Source organism: Amphibalanus amphitrite, unplaced genomic scaffold (assembly GCF_019059575.1).
Source record: "Amphibalanus amphitrite isolate SeventyFive unplaced genomic scaffold, NRLGWU_Aamphi_draft 000064F_arrow, whole genome shotgun sequence".
Classification (NCBI taxonomy): domain Eukaryota; kingdom Metazoa; phylum Arthropoda; class Thecostraca; order Balanomorpha; family Balanidae; genus Amphibalanus; species Amphibalanus amphitrite.
In genome coordinates this window covers 376472-394326 of record NW_024881560.1, presented here as the reverse complement: position 1 = coordinate 394326, position 17855 = coordinate 376472, and the positions used below count along the sequence as shown (strand labels likewise).

The following is a 17855-nucleotide window of genomic DNA, read 5'->3' as shown; positions in this document are numbered from 1 at the left end:
CTTGAAAGCATTGCTTCAATCACATCATCACGAAGAACCAGACAAAATTTTTGCACATTCTTACACTATTTGACATCCTGAATCCAGATATGATGCTTTCATGTGGCGCAAATACAAGAAAAACGAATAATCAAACCCGTGCGTATTCGTATCAACGGCGCCACAATTGTAGATCAGACCTTTTCTGAACAAATGCCACCACAATTTTAATTGATAAGGGATTAAAATGGCATGAGCATCAACATCTTGATTTTTTCTAAAAGATAGCGATAACTGATAACTAATAACTTACCATTCATTTTGAAATCACGGCGGTAGGTACACCAACACACGGCACTGAAAACAGCAAAAGACGGAATGGCGGAATGTCGTATGGAGCCCTAAAACGCAGCTCGAATTGAGCCCGAAAAGGAAGACGAACTGATGCCGCTTTCGGGGCTAATGTACTTTGAGCCCGAAAAGGGCGCCTAACTGATCCCGATTTTAAAATCATACAGATTTGAGCCCTGTTTTGGCACTCATATGAGCCCTTATTCAAAAATGTTCTTAAAGTGTTTTCTGAGTGTAGGTTATATCGCATATCATTCGATTTGGCAGGTCTTCCTGAGTCCATTGGTTGCTTTCTCGACTCGCTAGCTCAAATTGCTCGGGAGTTATTGACGAAAAACTAATATGACCCTAATGACGTCACACAAGGTCAAAATTGCAAAACTGACGCATGTTTCCTTGCAAGGAGTGCATCAAAGCACGATTCTGTGTGCTTGAGATAGTTGGAGATCGTTCCCGGCGCCAGAATAGCAGTTTTCATTTTTCCCCATTGACATAATGGTGAGGTTACGAAAATGGCCTGACCTCATATGACCTTTAGGAAATTCCGAGACATACAAGTTATGAGACTCGTAATGGATATTAGATCATGCAAGTTTCATTTCCCTGTGAAAGCTACTCTGGCAGTGAGGGCGTTGCGAATTTGCGACATCTGACGACCGTGCAGAGGTTCCCTTATGACGTCATAGTTCAGTGACCTGACCTGACCTGAAAATGCGGTTGGTGTCAAAAGATCCGGCTTGAATCAAAGGTCAGGTATGCCAAGTTAAAGCTCTTTATCGCCAGCGTGTTTGGAGTTATCGCGAAAAACCCTATGGGGGGTCCCCCTCGGCCGGCGAGGTTTAAACGTGTAGGTACTATTGTAGGAAAGAATGGGGTTATTTGGCCGTTTCTTTTTAAATGATGTAACTTAAAATTGAAGATATATTTCGGCATTTCCTCAACGCTGGCAGGTGTCGCATTCATCTTGTTTTACTGGACACTGGACAGTAAACTTGAAATGATAGGGTAACTTTTATATTGAAGTTGTGGCGTAGGTATTACAAATGTCTACAAAGCGGCTAAATTGCCCCACCAGCAGGGTTATTTGGCCGGGGTGTGGGGCATTTTGGCCGGTGTTACTTTGAGGTCGGGATTTCTTGTTATAGGCGAGTCAGCTTCAGATTAAGCAATGACGTGTGTCCTATGACGCAGTTGACGCATTTTGGAAGTTGACTCAGCGGTCATAGTTTCCAAAAAATCGGTCACAAATAGTCCAAGGGGTTGACCTCAGGTCACGTTACCTCAGGTCGCTTGACCTCAAGGTCACGTGTCTTCAAGGTCATCATGTATATCGTTCGATGCGCCTTGACGAGCTGAATACAATAATACCATTTGCGCGGCTGTATCTTTTTCTGTACGGAGTTATTAGCAAAACAAAACGTTTAATAACATTTGATGACGTCACATGCCCTTACAGCTGCCCAATAGGAAATAAGGCATGAATGGTCCATGTCGTTAAAGTTGGTCATGAATTATGTCATTTATGGTATAATTGACCATGACAACTCGGCTGTCCCAGCATAGTGACCTTGGGCGGTGCGCCCAAGGTCAAGCTGGCCCGCTAGTCCCAGCCAAATAAACCCACATTGCCATTCTGAAAATTGTGTAAAGTAGTCATGGCTGTACGGAACTAGATAATATTGCTCTTGGAACCGCTGATCACCCCCAGGAATGGCGCTATAATGTCGGAGTTCGTTTACAGCCCAAATACTACATGAAATACAACTTTTAAAACAGAAGTAAAGCTTACCATTTTCTAAAGAAATTCACGTTTTATTACGAGCGAGCGAGCGCAGCGAGCGAAGCGAAGTCTTTTCAATATAACGGAAAAATCTCAGTATGAGCGGCCCGGCCCGGCCCGGCCCGGCCTGTAACGCTTTTGAGAGGCTTATATCTCAGCAACCGCTGGATCGAATAGCCTGCGGTCTTTTTTGCTGGGTAGCCCCATCCCTTCTACCCCGTAATTGACTACTTTTGATACATCTCAGTGACCGCCGTGGCACGTGCCACGTGAAAAGTCAAGGGTGCTCAAGCAGTTTTGCAAAAGTAATAATTTTGAGAGGCCCATATCTCAGCAGCGGCTTGAGCGATTGTCTTGCGGTCATTTTTATAGGGAAGCTGCATCCCTTCTACCAAAGGTTGGATACTCTTCATCTATGTGAGTGACCCCCACTGCACGTGCAAAATACAACAATAAGAGGTGCCAAATTTGTTCCCATTTCAGTAACTCGGTAATTACTGGGGTGATTTCGCTGAAACTTGGCATACGGGTAGGCACCCACGAGGCAATGCATTCCCATGTGTTGCGGTTAGGGTGCTACTGCACGTGCGCACGTGCAGGGGGCGTTTCCAGATCTCGAGAACGGCTGGGCCGATTGCGCTGAAATTTGGTACACGGTTGGGGACTGGTTAGTAGGGTGCCGTGCAAAAGTCATTTTGGACCCCGTTTGCACGTGCGCACGTGCAGAATGCCGCTTCCAGATCTCAGGAACGGCTGGGCCGATTGTGTTCAAATTTGGTACACCGCTAGCGACCGGTTAGAAGGGTGCTTTGCGCAAGTCCGTTGGAAGTACCCTCTCGCCCTTCCGCTCGTGCAGGGCTCACTATCTCGCTCGCTCGTTCTTCGCCCAATCGTTCTTCGCCCAAAAGGCGTTTTACTGGTAATATGTATTATCCTTCGCCCGAGTGGCAAGGGCGGAGGGAGGGGGCGTTTTGGCCACACCTGCCAGTTTTTGCGCGTGCAACGAAACTTTGTATCATACATCAATTTCGCATGGTGTGTGAAAATTTTGATCCCAGGTCACGTAAGGTCAGGTCACCAGGTCAACTTAAGTAACCATACCTCTAAAAAACTTTGTGGTTCTGTCATTCCTACAGTGTACATCCCAGAAGTTTGAAATTCGTTTCAAACTTTCAAACTTTTGCATGAGGAAATCAGTATACATCTCGGAAGTTTCATATCGGTGACCAGCTAAATTTTGCGACCTCTCCATTATAAGTCAATGGGGGAAAATTGAAATGCTCTTTGTTTGGCCGTAAACAACCTCAAACACCGTGACATAGGTAAGCATGACACACTGAACCGGAAAATTGTACCTGTGAACACTTCAATTATGCCCGTGAGGTCATCCCAGATCATGAAACGTTACTAACAGCTTTTTGACAATAACTTTAGAAAGAAACATGCTAGAGCGCTGAAAACACCATAAATGTGTTCAGTTCAGCAAAAGGAGCCGAATGACATGCAACATGACCTTTTCAGTGATTTGACCTGAGGTCAAATTTTCAAGTTGACCTTTTCAGGTAAAGATATAGTTCATTCGACGCGTCTCGACGAGAAAAACGCGATGCCGGTAAAATCAACGTCATGCAAGCTTGGAGTTAAAAGTTATGACACGGAAACTTTTCCGAAAAACGTCCTATTTTGATAGTTTTTGCTCTCTGGAGGCAAAACCGTTGACCTTAGGTCAAATCCGAAACATTTTTTTTTCAGAAAGGCTTTTGAAAGAGCTATCGAATGAGTTCTTTCCGCAGCTGTAGCTCTATTGGTTCCCGACTTATGCGCCGCTTTGTGAGAAGTTGTCAAAATCGGGTACAACAATCGTGAAAATTTTATCTTTGGTGACCTTCAGTGACCTACGCGATAACCTGATCAAAAATGACCTATATGATTCTGAAAGATCTTTCAGCGAGCTATCTATAGCTTTTACTGTGTCTTTCTAGCTTGCTTTCTTTCTGAGGTAATCTGGTGTGGCCAAAAAAGCCCCCCACCATGGCGAAGTTGGCTGAGATGCCCACCCGGGCGCGGGTTAATTGTGAACAAAGCTACGAGGGGAAAATTTTGACATTTGTCCTCGAGTTAGTTCTACCCATGACGAATGAATAGGGACTAGAGTTAATTCATTCACTTTTATCAGACGTCGTACAGGTGGGGGAGGTCAATTTACACCATGGGCCAAATTACCCCATTTTCCCCTACTCAGTATTTTATTTTATGTTACGCTGTTTTTTCATTTAACTGATTTTAAGCCTGACTTCGCCTGCAAGTGGAGATAGCTCTGTTTGCGATTATGCAAATAAATAAGTAAACAAGTAAATAAATGAATAAAAAAATAAAACAGATTGTAGTAATCAATGTAGATTGGTGCAAAAGCATAAATTCGGGACGTGTTAGAAATTCATAAAGTGAAGCTGTTACGGAGTTTTTGGGGTGCCGATCACGTATTTTATGTTAGTTTTGATCACAGATTATGAGTTCATGCATTTAGGCTAGCTCGGGTCAGTGCAGGTCAGGTCAACCAGTAGGCGTCCTGCCGGCTATCCATAGTAGGTGTCAACTACCACTGACGGCTTCGTAACATGTTACGAAGGCACTAAAACTACTAAGTAAATGATCAAACGGATGCTAGGAACATGTAAAACTAAAAAAAGTGAATCAAGGTCCTCAAAGGTCAATGACCTTGACCTGACCCTTACGTGACCTTGGCACTCACCGTAATGTATGGGACGAACATCATTTGATATGCTGGACGTTTACAACACAAAAAAAGACTGGAAACGCGTTGATAATATGATCTGAAATACGCTGAATCGCGATTTCGGTCAAACATGGTCTCGAGAAAAAGGTCAGGGGTCAAAGGTCATTGGGGTCAAGGTCATGAAAGAAAAAGAGTTATGTGTAAAATCTATCAGCTCTGGGGTACTGAAAGTTTCGTCGCGATCGTCCGCTTTTTGAGTGAGATTATTCGCGAAAAACCGAGGGGGCGGGTCCTGTCCAACTACCCCTACACATGCGTGACATGCGAGGGTTAAAACACTAAAATAAAGTCATGATATGAAGTATGAACATATTTGCTGTAAAAGAGTTTTTTTTTTGTAGATTTAGTCCATATGTTACAGGGAGTTTGAGAAATCCGTGAGTTTGCAAACTCCCTAGTGAGTTTGCAAACTCCCTGACCCATCAGTGAGTTTGCAAACTCACTAGGGAGTTTACAAATTCACTAGGGAGTTTGCAAACTCACTGACCGGTCAGGGAGTTTGAGAAATTTCAGAGTGATTGGGCCAAATAAAAACAAGTGTGCAGCATGTGGGTGGCATACGTGCCGCCCGTGATGTTAAAACAAAGGAGGCTAGCTGTAAGGCCTCGCACGCTGACAGAAAGCTTATAGATCATATGCACACCATAAATACCTTTTTCATTTTAAAATGTTCAGTGATTTACCCATGCATGTACTGCCGCTTTATTTAGTTATACATTTATTTAGTTTACGTCCCAATTAGACCCGTTCCACTCAAGTGTGGCTATTCCAGAGTCAGGCTAAATATATCAAAGTAGAAACAGCTGACTATTGGTCACTTATGCTAAAGTACAGGCACACGCATCAATTCACGCCCATTCCCACTCCGCCATAGACGTGTCATCGAGAGCCGGCGCTGCTGGCAGCCAGCCCAGCTGCGACTGGCGCACGCTGCTTGTTTGTTTTTGTTTAGTTGGGTCTGACTAAACCCTTTCGGTCTGACAAGACCATTTCAGAGTCGGACGAATGATAGGAATTATAGGGGGAGACATTGGTCTGGGCAGACACCCTATATGCAGAGTCGCCGGGGCTGAGCCCGTCCGAATTGACAGACCGACCAGCCCCCCAAGCACTCTTTGCACCCGGCTACGGGGTGCGCTCCCCCGGGAGCAGCGGTGCCGCTCCAAGGGAGCAGCCCGCATGAGATAAAGGTGCCTGTCCAGCCCGGAGTGGGTTTCGGCGTGGACGAGAAGGATTTCAGTATCCTGATTCCTGAGGATGGAAACGACGGAACGGAGGAGCACGTTGCTCCGAACCTCCCCTTTACATAGCCGCGAGTAGCTTTTTTCGGTAAATCAATGAAGGATCTGTAAGCTTTTTGTCAGCGTGAGACGGTTATATAGGCCGTACCACTATTCGCTTTTGTTTTAACATCACGGACGGCACGTATGCCACCCTCATCTTACACATTTGATTTTATTTGGCCCAATCGCTCTGGAATTTCTCAAACTCCCTGACCGGTCAGTGAGTTTGCAAACTCCCTAGTGAATTTGCAAACTCCCTAGTGAGTTTGCAAAGTCACTGATGGGTCAGGGAGTTTGCAAACTCAATAGGGAGTTTGCAAACTCACGGATTTCTCAAACTCCCTGTAACACATATATTACATAAGTCCACTAGCCAGAAAGCCCGTCGTGAAAACGGCTATTTTTCGGCAGACTGGCTTCCGCTTCGGGTAGGTATGACTTTGAACCATTCAGTTTGCGATTTCGATTCTACTCCGGAGTCGGAGTTGGTAAGATTTTGGTGACTCTGGGTCCAACTCCGATTCTACTGTCCTGGCTCAGACCCATTCTAATCTTGCTCCAACCCATCATTCAGATCGCAAATTCTAAGATCGATGGAGATCCTATATCGATAAAAACACGCATCGATCTAATGCGAAAAGGCTCCAGACCGGTCACACGTGGAAGAAATGATACCATGGAGCAGTATGTTTTTCCCTTGCGGCGTTTCAAGCTAACAGTCCGGTTCGGGTTACCTGTGTTCGCGCAAGTACCTATCTCTAGGAGACGGATTGTTGACGACACGTGCGAAACGTCAGAAATTAGTGAAAAGCCTGTGTGAATACCACCGTTACTTATTTTCCTTCTCAGTAGCAGTAACCTTGGCAGTAACAGCGGGAGGTCTTGGAGAGGGTCAAAGCGTCCAACCCTTCCGACGCCCGAGCCTTCGCTATCGCTTCCAGGAACACGCGCGCGGCCGCGTATTGTGCGCCCGTCAAACCCAAGCCCGCCCTTTGACAGCGGGCGGGTCATCAGCGGTCCGCCCGCGTCCCTTCCTGTGACGTCACTACGGTCCTGGAACGCAAGCGAAGCGTAGCCCAGCGGTGCATTGTTGTCATTGTTGTGGGTACATAGGCATTACAAACAATCAGTTCTAGCATCATGTCTCTCTCGTCCAATGGTGTAGAATGGTGTGTAATTTAACCTCCAAAGATGAACATTTTTTAAGGTCGAGCTCATGACCTGACCGGTAAAACTCATGTTGCATCCCAATCGATTGCCTATTGTAAAACTGGACGCATTGCAGCTGTTTGAACTGCTCTTCCATGTCTCAATAACATGTCAATTGTCCAAAAGTGCTTTTTTCGACTGCTTAACTCTCGCCGGCACAGGGGGGGGGGGGTATGCAATCATCCCCGGAGGTTTTTTCGCGAATAAACAACTCGCGTAAAAAGTGGCCGATCGTGACGAAACTTTCAGTCCCTCGCATTGATCAATTTTACACCTACCCTGAACATTTCATGAGATGGACCCAAATGACCTTTGACCTGTGACCTACTTTCCGAGACCATGTTTGGCTGGAATCGCGATTCGGCGTATGTCGGCTCGCATGCCGCGCGTTTGCGCTTTTTGTGGTTTCAAACGCTCAAACATGTGATTTGATGTTGCTCCCATGCATTTGGGTGGATGTCAAGGTCACCTGAAGGTCAGGTCAGGTCATTGACCTTTGGTGACCTCGATCCACGTTTTCGAGTTTTACATGTTTCTAGGCTAGTTTTTGGAGCTGAATTCGAATTTAGCAACCATTTGAACATTTACGAAGTAGTGTTGGTGCCTTCGTAACATGTTACAAAGCTCTCAGAGGCGGTTGACACGTATTACGAATACCCGTCACGACCCCTACTGGTTGACCTGACCTGACCTGACCCGACCTGGTCTAAATGCCCAATGATATCATCTGTGATTTTTTTTTTTATAAATTAGTCCGAACCTTTTGATAGGAAGGATTCACAAAGACAGAACCACCGCTAAGCGAAGCTTGTTGCGGTGGCACTGCCCTCTACCCTCCGATCGCGCGATTCCAGTTCTATGGCAGAATTTAGAATTCAAAGTTTAACGTGCGCACATAGCCGCGCACGGCCGGTCCCCTCACTGACTTCGCTTGGCCACGGCCTGCCACCAACCGCAACCAACCTGTCAGGAGGCTCATAAATGTCAAGCGCCCGTCGCGCTTCGAACCCGGACTGTTATAACCGTGAACGCGTGCTCTCACCACGCGGAGTCCAACGCTCTACCAACTGAGCTACGGGACCGGCTACTAGAAAGTTTTAGGTCTTTCAAAAGCGCTACTTCAACAAAACAGCTTTCGCGTGACACGTGCCACCATGGGTGGAGCTTTTCCGGGGAAGTTGGTGGGGCGAAAAGGCATCAAACCTACACTGTCCGACTGTCAAGTTGAATAAAATGAACACTGAATCAATTCCAGATTCCTGCAAATGTAAAATTTTGCATAACACAGACATTCCAAAGCTCCTCAATGATTGATTTGAAAAGCAACAAAGTCCTGCAAATCAGCTTAAGTTGGTGGGGCAAAACACTTATTGGTGGAGCAAAATGGCAAGTTGGTGGGACCGCCGCCCCACCAACTGTACAGGAAGCTCCTCCCCTGCGTGCCACGACGATCACCGGGAGACCCGGGAGGTATGGGCCCCCTGGAGGTATGGGCCATCGCAGTTTTGAAGAAGTGTTGCGTATTTTCACACATTTGGCCGCGTAAAAGGGTAGCAGCCATTCCGTTATACAACCCACGTGATTTATAAAATTTGCATCAGTCATCTTTGGCAATGAGCAGTGATAAAGCGTTTTTGCCCTCTTCGAGTAAAATACGGTACATACAGAAAATTCGTGATATATTTGAACCAGGCTCGTTTTATGATGTCAGAACATCGGTAATATAAAGTTTAAAGCATGCAAATTAAGACTGGATAGATAATTTGAAGCTTTCTTGCAAGATTATGAGCCCAGATGCTACGCACATTCTGGCGTCCTAACCGGGAGGTTCGGGCCACCCACCCCCGTTGATCCTAAATCAATAAAATGATGCTTTCATTTAATGTCCTCTTCAATAAGTTTTATTTTTGTCGCGCAAGGTCGAACATTTAACAACAAATTTCATTCGAACAAAAAATATTATTTATCTTATTTAAAGGGAGATTATGACCTTTTTCCACAAAATCTGAGTTAGGACCATTTTCTGACAAAACACAACAAGTTATAATGTAAATTAAAACCATTTTGCTCAATTCGGTACCTTGCCGCAAATATCTCAACTTGAAGTCACGTTAGCGGGGAGCGCTGAAAAAGACCGTTGAATAAGTACTTACATCACTTTTTGGTACTTGCATGTAATTTTGTAAAATGAGCGTATTCATTACATTTGATCTTCATCACATCTAGTTAGTTAATGGTCGTCTATAGTGCCTTCAAAAGATATTCATGGTTTGGGGGTGGTTTATGTCTAAATTTACGCAACTATTTTTCCTGTTCATCATCTGTCGCCATATGCTGCTATTTTAGTATAGCAACGACTCAATTTTGAATCGGTCCCGCCGACTGCACAATAAAAGAAGATAGATACAACACTTTTGCGGCATCACTGAAAAACTTATGCAGTACTGTTATCGAAATTCTCATAACACCGTTCGACAAACCTGAGGCCTCTTGCACCAAAATCCTCTTGCACCAATGCTTGGATTATTTTGCATCGTATACCCAGTCCAAGTCCCAAATGTAACAATTTGCGTGCAAAATTTAGCAAGCACATGTAGGATTATGTATTGGGCTATTGCAAACAAATTTACCACCACTAGATTAGCTTATTCTGAAACCGGTTTTTTCGATTTTACCTAGCTAGGTAGTTTGGTGCAAGAGGCCTCTGAAGTCTTTTTGAAATAAATATGCTTGTATTTTTCGCTTCAGGCTCTGAGGCCAAAATAATGAATTTCGTAGTCGCAATCGCAAGATTTGGCTGCGTTTCTGGCGCTTGCCGTTCATTTGTGGCGCAAAATAATACTTGGAAACAAAGAAGAGTAGGCACTATGTACCCCCGAATTAGAATCTAATTAATTCTAAACCGTATTAACTCTAATTCAAATTAGAATCCTTACAACCAAGCAACGACAAGGCGATAACATAAACAAAAACCCAAGCGTCGCTGTTTGAAACAAAAGCGCCATATACTGCGACTTTTTTATAGAGAAGGACAACGCATTTCGGTGGGTGTTACAAGTACTGCAAGTACTGCTTCTTTTTTGCAAAAATAAAACCTTTTTCACATACGAAAATGTGCTAGGAAATTTTCATATTTTATAGAAACTACAGTAGAAATAGTATAGATGTCGAGTAATTTTTATTTAAGAAAAAAGAAAGCTCATTATCTCCCTTTAATGGAGAATCATTGAGTTTACCGAAATACATATCAGTGCCCACGTGACCCCCATGAAGTAAGCTGTTGGCCGCTTATGCGGTTCATTGGCTCTAAGAGAGATCAAGGTAGATACCAGCTACGAGTATTGTTCTCAGTATCGAGAAAAGAATATGAAAAAGGGCACCGGCCCATACCTCCCGGGCCATGGCCCATATCTCCCGGTGTATTTTGATGGATCGAAAAAGCGCATGATTTAAAATTCGTGATAGATTTGAACCAGGCTCGTTTTATGATGTCAGACTATCGGTAATATCAAGTTTAAAGCATGCAAATTAAGACTGGATAGACAATTTGAAGCTTTCTTGCAAGATTATGAGCCCAGATGCTATGCACATTCTGGCGTCCTAACCGGGAGGTTCGGGCCACTCATCCCCCGTTGATCCTAAATCAATAAAATGATGCTTTCATTTAATGTCCTCTTCAATAAGTTTTATTTTTGTCGCGCAATGTCGAAAATTTAACTACAAATTTCATTCGAACAAAAAATATTATTCATGTTATTTAATAGAGAATCATTGAGTTTACCGAAATACATTTCAGTGCCCACGTGACCCCCATGAAGTAAGCTGTTGGCCGCTTATGCGGTTCATTGGAGAGATCAAGGTAGATACCAGCTACGAGTATTGTTCTCAGTATCGAGAAAAGAATATGAAAAAGGGCACCGGCCCATACATCCCGGGCCATGGCCAATATCTCCCGGTGTATTTTGATGGATCGAAAAAGCGCATGATTTAATGAAAGTTATCTCGAGACAAAATAGTTGATCCCAGATGCCTAATATCAGGCACACTTTGCAGGCGAAAGGCAATTTCTCGTACACAGAGTGAAAAACCGGGTCTAGCCACTTCCCACTGGAAAAAATTGCCTTTTCACAAAACCGGCCCATACCTCCCGGGTCTCCCCTATGTAGATGTATTAACCCTCGCCGGCACAGGGGGGGGGGGGGGTTGATGCACCCCTAAGGTTTTTTTTCGCGAGTAACTCGCGTAAAAGCGGCCAATCGCGACGAAACTTTCAGTACCCTCGCATTAATTAATTTTACACCTACCCTGAAAATTTCATGACCCTGACCCAAATGACCTTTGACCTGAGACCTCTTTTCCGAGACCATGTTTGGCCGGAATCGCGATTCGGCGTATGTCGGCTCGCATTAGCCGCGCGTTTGCTTAAGCTTTTCGTGGTTTCAAACGTTCAAACATGTGATTTGATGTTGCTCCCATGCATTAGGGTGGGTGTCAAAGTCACCTGAAGGTCAGGCCAGGTCATTGACCTTTGGTGACCTCGGTTCACTTCTTCGAGTTTTACATGTTTCTAGGCTAGTTTTTGGAGCTGAATTCGAATTTAGCAACCCTTTGAACATTTACAAAGTAGTTTTGGTGCCTTCGTAACATGTTACGAAGCTGTCAGAGGCGGATGACAGGTACTACGAATACCCGTCACAACCCCTACCGGTTGACCTGACCTGACCTGACCCGACCTGGTCTAAACGCTTAACGACATCATCTGTGTTCAAAACTAACACAATATTCGTGATCAGCACCCCGGAAAAGCGCTTAGCAGCCACACTTAACGACTTTTTAACAGGTCCCGATATTTCCGATTTTTGGGTCATTGACCTGACCTGGAAGGTCAACCGCTGACCTAGGACCTTAAAATTGGGTATCATTGGCTTTCTCTCGTGACGGGCAACACGCTCGTTTTTTCCGCGAAGCTCTACCTCCATCAGGGGCTAAACGCGAGGGGGGTCGTACCAACCCCCCCCCCTTGTGCCGTCGAAGGACTCAAAATGGCCTGTGCCGGCGAGGGTTAAGAGCAATTAATTACAGGCTAGAAGAAATAGGCTTTCCTCAAAAAGGGTGGCAGGTCGATCAGCCCAACCACTGCAACGGTTACTGAGGCATGAGATATATGCCTCTTAAAAGCGTTACAGGCTGGGCCGGGCCGTTATAATATGTAAATGCTGATATCTTTCCGTTATCTTAAAAAGATTTCGCTTGGCTTGCGCGGTCCGTTCGCTCGTAATAATATTTTTCCTTTGTTTTAACCCTCGCCCGTATTCGTGTTTGCCACCGTCTAACGTATAGGGGAGGGGGGGGGGGTCCGTTGGACCCTCCTTACCGTTTGGCCTGTGATGGAGCTAGAGCTTCGCAGAAAAAACGAGCGTGTTGCCCGCGACGAGAGTAAGCGAATGATACCCAATTTTATGGTCTTATTTATGTCATTGGTTGACCTTCCAGGTCAGGTCAATGACCCAAAAATCGGGAAAATCGGGACTTGCTGAAAGTTCGTAAAGTGAGGTTGAAAAAGGAATTTTGCGGGGTGCTGAACACGTAGTTCATGTTAGTTTTGATCACATACCTATGATGTCTTAATGTATTTAGGCCAGGTCGGGTCAGGTCAGGTCAGGTCATGTCAACCAGTAGGAGACCTGCCAGCCATCCATAGCAGGTGTTGACCACCATTGACAGCTGACAGCATGTTACGAGGTCATCAAAACTACTTCATAAATCTCCAAATGGGAATTCGAAATCAGCTCCAGAAACTACCCTAGAAACATGTAAAACTCGAAAAAGTGAAGCAATGTCATCAACGGTCAATGACCTTGACCTGACCTTCACGTGACCTTGAAACCCACACCACAAAAAGATTGGAAATTGCGCGGATAATGTCAGCCGACATACGCCAATTCGCGATTCCGGTCGCATGGTCTCGAGAATCAGACCACAGGTCAAAGGTCATTGGGGTCAGGGTCATTAAATTTTAACAGTATTTGTAAAATTGATTAACTCGAGGCCCGAGGGTACCAAAAGTTTTGTCGCGATCGGCAGCTTTTTGCGCGAATTATTTGCGAAAAACCGGGAGGGAGGTCCGTTCGACCCCGCTGTAAGTGCGAATGTGAAGTCACTAAGAATCTGTCTTTAAAGGTAGTGTGCCACCTTCCAATGATTTCCCATTTTATTTTTCCTAGGATAAGGAGCTTCTGTTTTTATTTAATATCGAAAAAATCAAAAATGGGCATGGAATAGTGCCTTTTTCGCCTAAAAGTTTATCGGTTTTTCGATATGTATAACAACTGTAGTGGGCTGACCTGCAAACAGGCGCCGGCAACAATCGCGAATGCGGCGCACATGTGACAAAAAGCAAAGGTCATTATAGAGTTACGACGTACGGGAATGAGTTATCAGCTGTCTAATCGTAGACAACACAATGTCGAACTTAGACTGTAAGCCTGTATTGGTATTGTTTCTTTAATTTGGCTGTCGAACATTAATTTATGGTTTGAAATATGATTTTATGTAAAATAATTGATATGAAACAGCCGTCTCTTAAGTTATGACCCCATTTCACCACACGCAAGTGGCAGAAATGACAATGATCAGTTGACGCATTTTTCTAGGCCGAAGTCAGAGCGCGCGGCCCGACGCACCACGCGTATTTGGAAATTCCGACCTCGACGAGCATCAGAAGCCAACTAACAGGCGTGTTCGAAACCGCAGGAGATGATGATGAACGGGTTTATCGAAACTTGATTGGATGAGCCTATCGGTAATAGCGATTTTAGTGTGTGCATTTATTGTTCATGGTGGTGTGAAATGTGGTTGGGGTACGACCGACAACCCGTCGGGGCGAATTTCGCACTGGGGTACTCAAAATTTGAAGAATTTAAGACGTTTCCATGAGTTTTGAACTAGGTATGGATAAGTTCTAAAAATCCGGTTCTCCTTATCCGGGTCATTAACTCCATATGATCCAAGAAAGCTGGCACACTACCTTTAAAGTAAAAAAGGTTATTCCTCGAGCTGAGAGGGCAAAGTTGTACAGTTGGAGTACTTTGACACATCATGTAGGTATGTACTTACGTGCATACATTCTCGAATTAAACATCAATAATACCTACTATAGGTGGGCATATTGCTCTTTGGAACGTCGCTTTCGGTATGGGGATATCATGGGTCTGAGCCAGCTGACACGGGTGACACCCCTTCAGTGGGGTTCTGACTTCTGGCATGATCTGCGTTGGATCATTCACCACCACAATGGGCGGTTCCTCAAAACCAGCGTAATTGACCGGTGTGAGGCGGCGACGTGAGGCACGCGAGTGCGGGACCGTCCTCATGCCGTGGCGGTCCGGGTCAGGGGAGCAGCCCCCTCCCCGCGCGGCGGGCGGTCGCCCATTCATCCGCGACCCCAGCCCCATGACTGAGGGGTTGACAGAGGGCAAACATCACGTATTTAAACTGGGCAAACAGACGGTGTTCTACGCTAGGGACATCTCGCGGCTGTGATTCACGATACTGCTTCGCCAAACTGCCTTTAGATGGTGGGTCAGTCGGTGTCCGTCTGCTGCTGTGCGCCGAGAATTAGCCCTATAAATTACGATGAATTACACGTTCTAGTGTGACGATACCGTCACATTATCATATAGATCGCGTTTAGATGCAAATGAAGAAACGACTGCGTTGAAAAAATATGCCATTTCATCGAACGCTGAAATGCTCGAAGTGCTCGCTAAAAAATAAACTCGCTAACTGAGCCCTAAAGGTCGGCTGTCGTGTTGCATTGCATTTAAGCTAAAAACGCGGGCTGGGTGTAAGTTGTCGAGAAACAATTTTTGGTCTGAAGTGTTCTCTAAAGTATTATCTACATAGATCCAGGGAACATATTTGCTATCTATGATGGTTTAGGAGATATTGAATCTTAAGTCCTCCGGTGTACCCTGTTTTGCGGCGGCCCACGTGTTAAAAGCTGCTGAACATTTTTACTTTGACCAAAAAACGCGGGCACAGTTTTGTCTGTGCGAAAATGACTCTTGTCCTATCGCATTCCACGTGGGCTGAAAATTCAGAAACCAGGGAACATATTTGCTACGACCAATACTTTTCACGATTCAGACCGAAACGTGAAAAAATAGCCCCAAAACCCTATGGCGGGCACCTCTCCGCGGCGCCCGGCCGCGGGTCGCTAGTTCCCGAAACGACACACCATGAAGACATATGTCAGGCTAGTCACCTGTCAAGTTGTCAGTATCAAATAGCTTCACTGGCTTCACTGTACCTATGTGGTCTGGCACTGATATTTTTACATTTTATATACTCTTATCCTCGGCTTTTGTGTCTTCAGGATTTGCCATTTGACATGACCCATGTCAAGATCGAACAGTGACCTGAACCCCGGGTGATGGCAGGCGACGGTCTGACAGAAGGTGACTGTCTCATAGTATGTCGGGCTGACAATGTGATGGTCTGACAGCAGACGGCCTAAGTGTTTGACAGGCGACGGTGTGATGAGGTGACAGGTCTGACGGTCTGACGGTCTCTGACAGTCTGATGACCTGCAGGTGACGGTCTGGTGGTCTGACAGTCTGACGTCTGACAGCCTGATGGTCTGGCGGTCTGATTGTCTGACGGTCCCTGACAGTCTGATGAACTGGCAGGTGACGGTCTGACAGTCTGACAGTCTGACGGTCCCTGACAGTCTGATGATCTGGCAGGTGACGGTCTGTTAGGTGTCGGTACAGTGGTCTGATGATCTGACAGTCTGACGGTCTGGTGGTCTGACGGTCTGACAGTCTCTGACAGTCTGATGACCTGACAGGTGACGGTCTGGTGGGTGTCGAGGAGTACCGGGTCGACTGCTGCAGTCGGCAGGCCTACAGCGACATCAAGGAGATCGACGACGCCTACAACAAACTCTGCAGCGTGAGTCTCCTCCGCACACAGGGGCGCCAACAGTCAGCCCAGAAATATACCATTCCTAAAACAAACATATAATGACACCACTAAAAATGGCAATACAAGTAATGTTAGAAATTAAAGTAATGATGATCCTAGATAAACAAGCTTATCACAATCATTGTCATCATTATCATGAAACATCCTGATAATTTGATGGGGATATTAGCGTATCTATGACCACCACCAATCGATGGATAATGCATGCTCCTCCATACTCCATGCACTTGTCAGACCGTCTACATACAACTCGGATCGGAGATCCTGGCAGGTGGTGGACACTGAATCAGAGGCCCATTTCTCCGCGGACCCTGTTCATGGTATTCACGTTCTCCTCGGACTCATGGTATTTACGTTCTCCGGGAGGGTCTCCAATGTCATTGGTTAGCTGATGCACCGTCTTTCAGGCAGGTCAGGCAGGCAGGCCGTCTCCGTGTCCTATAAAGATGTCAAAGGCCAGCATTGAGACTTGAGAGCAATGTTAGCGTAGGTCTCACTGTCTGTGCAGTGTGCACTCAGCGCCCACTCGCCATACTGATATATTTAGGTGTCATGCATCGATGCTGCCCTGCTGCCACTCTGTATATCTTTCCATAGCCTATTTTTTACATTGAAATGCGGGTATTATAACAATTATACTGCCGATGACATTATCGTATGTCATAAGAGTACGTTTGTTATTCTAATTGAACCATTATTGGTCAACAGCATCAGTTGGATTGGGCATTTACCATCACACCATCTCCCATTCCATTATTAGTCTGCAGTGACGTTTTCTTACTGCGCTATTGGCAATCGTTGGTATTTCCTTCGTTTACCACTGTCCACTGCCTGTACCTGCCGTCAGTCCAGCCTACCTCTCGGCGTGTTCATCCCTTACAATTCACTTGTCGACCGAGTCCCACCAGCCCGCCGCGGCGCGACCCAACAGGCGGGGGCGGCCAACTTGCGGCGGGTTCATTTTCTCGGCTTCTCTGGGCAGAAATTCGCCGGGCGGACGCAGTGGGGCACACGCTGCGAGTGATGGGCCGGCGACACGGTCTGAGACGCAATTAATAAACTCCCGCTGCTTACTTTGCCGGAGTCTTCGAGAGAGACGCTCCCCAATAAACTTGTGCAATATGTGACGATCCAGCTCTGCATTTCTGAAAGGAAGCATCGTCGAAAATGCATTGCAAGTTGATGGCCAATTCTACTTTTTAGAACTTCATCGAGTTCATTAATCGGCACTAATAACGATTTTGGGTACGGCTAAAGGGCACCCGTGAGTCAATGCGGCCAATCAGTGAGTCTGTGCGGCGCCCATAGTGACCTGTGAGTCAGTGCGGCGACCATAGTGGCCTTTGAGTCAGTGCGGCCCCTGGCTGGTGACTCCGGGCGCCCGCCCTGCCCCTGCCAGCGGCCGGTACCATCGATTGCCGGCTCTGTTCCCGGTCGACTGCGACCGGTCCCCGGCCTGTGGCTGTCC

At 45.9% G+C, this 17855-nt stretch overlaps 1 protein-coding gene across 5 annotated transcripts in view; it reads left to right on the top strand.

Moving 5' to 3' along the window:
* The window catches only part of LOC122378731 (sarcoplasmic calcium-binding protein 1-like), a 60815-nt gene that overhangs the window by 34785 nt on the left and 8175 nt on the right, over nucleotides 1-17855 (top strand). For all 5 annotated transcript variants that reach the window (XM_043360174.1, XM_043360176.1, XM_043360177.1 and 2 more), the window contains exon 5: nucleotides 16251-16354. In XM_043360174.1, coding sequence (XP_043216109.1) covers nucleotides 16251-16354 — 104 coding nt within the window. The remainder of the gene's footprint in view (nucleotides 1-16250; nucleotides 16355-17855) is intronic.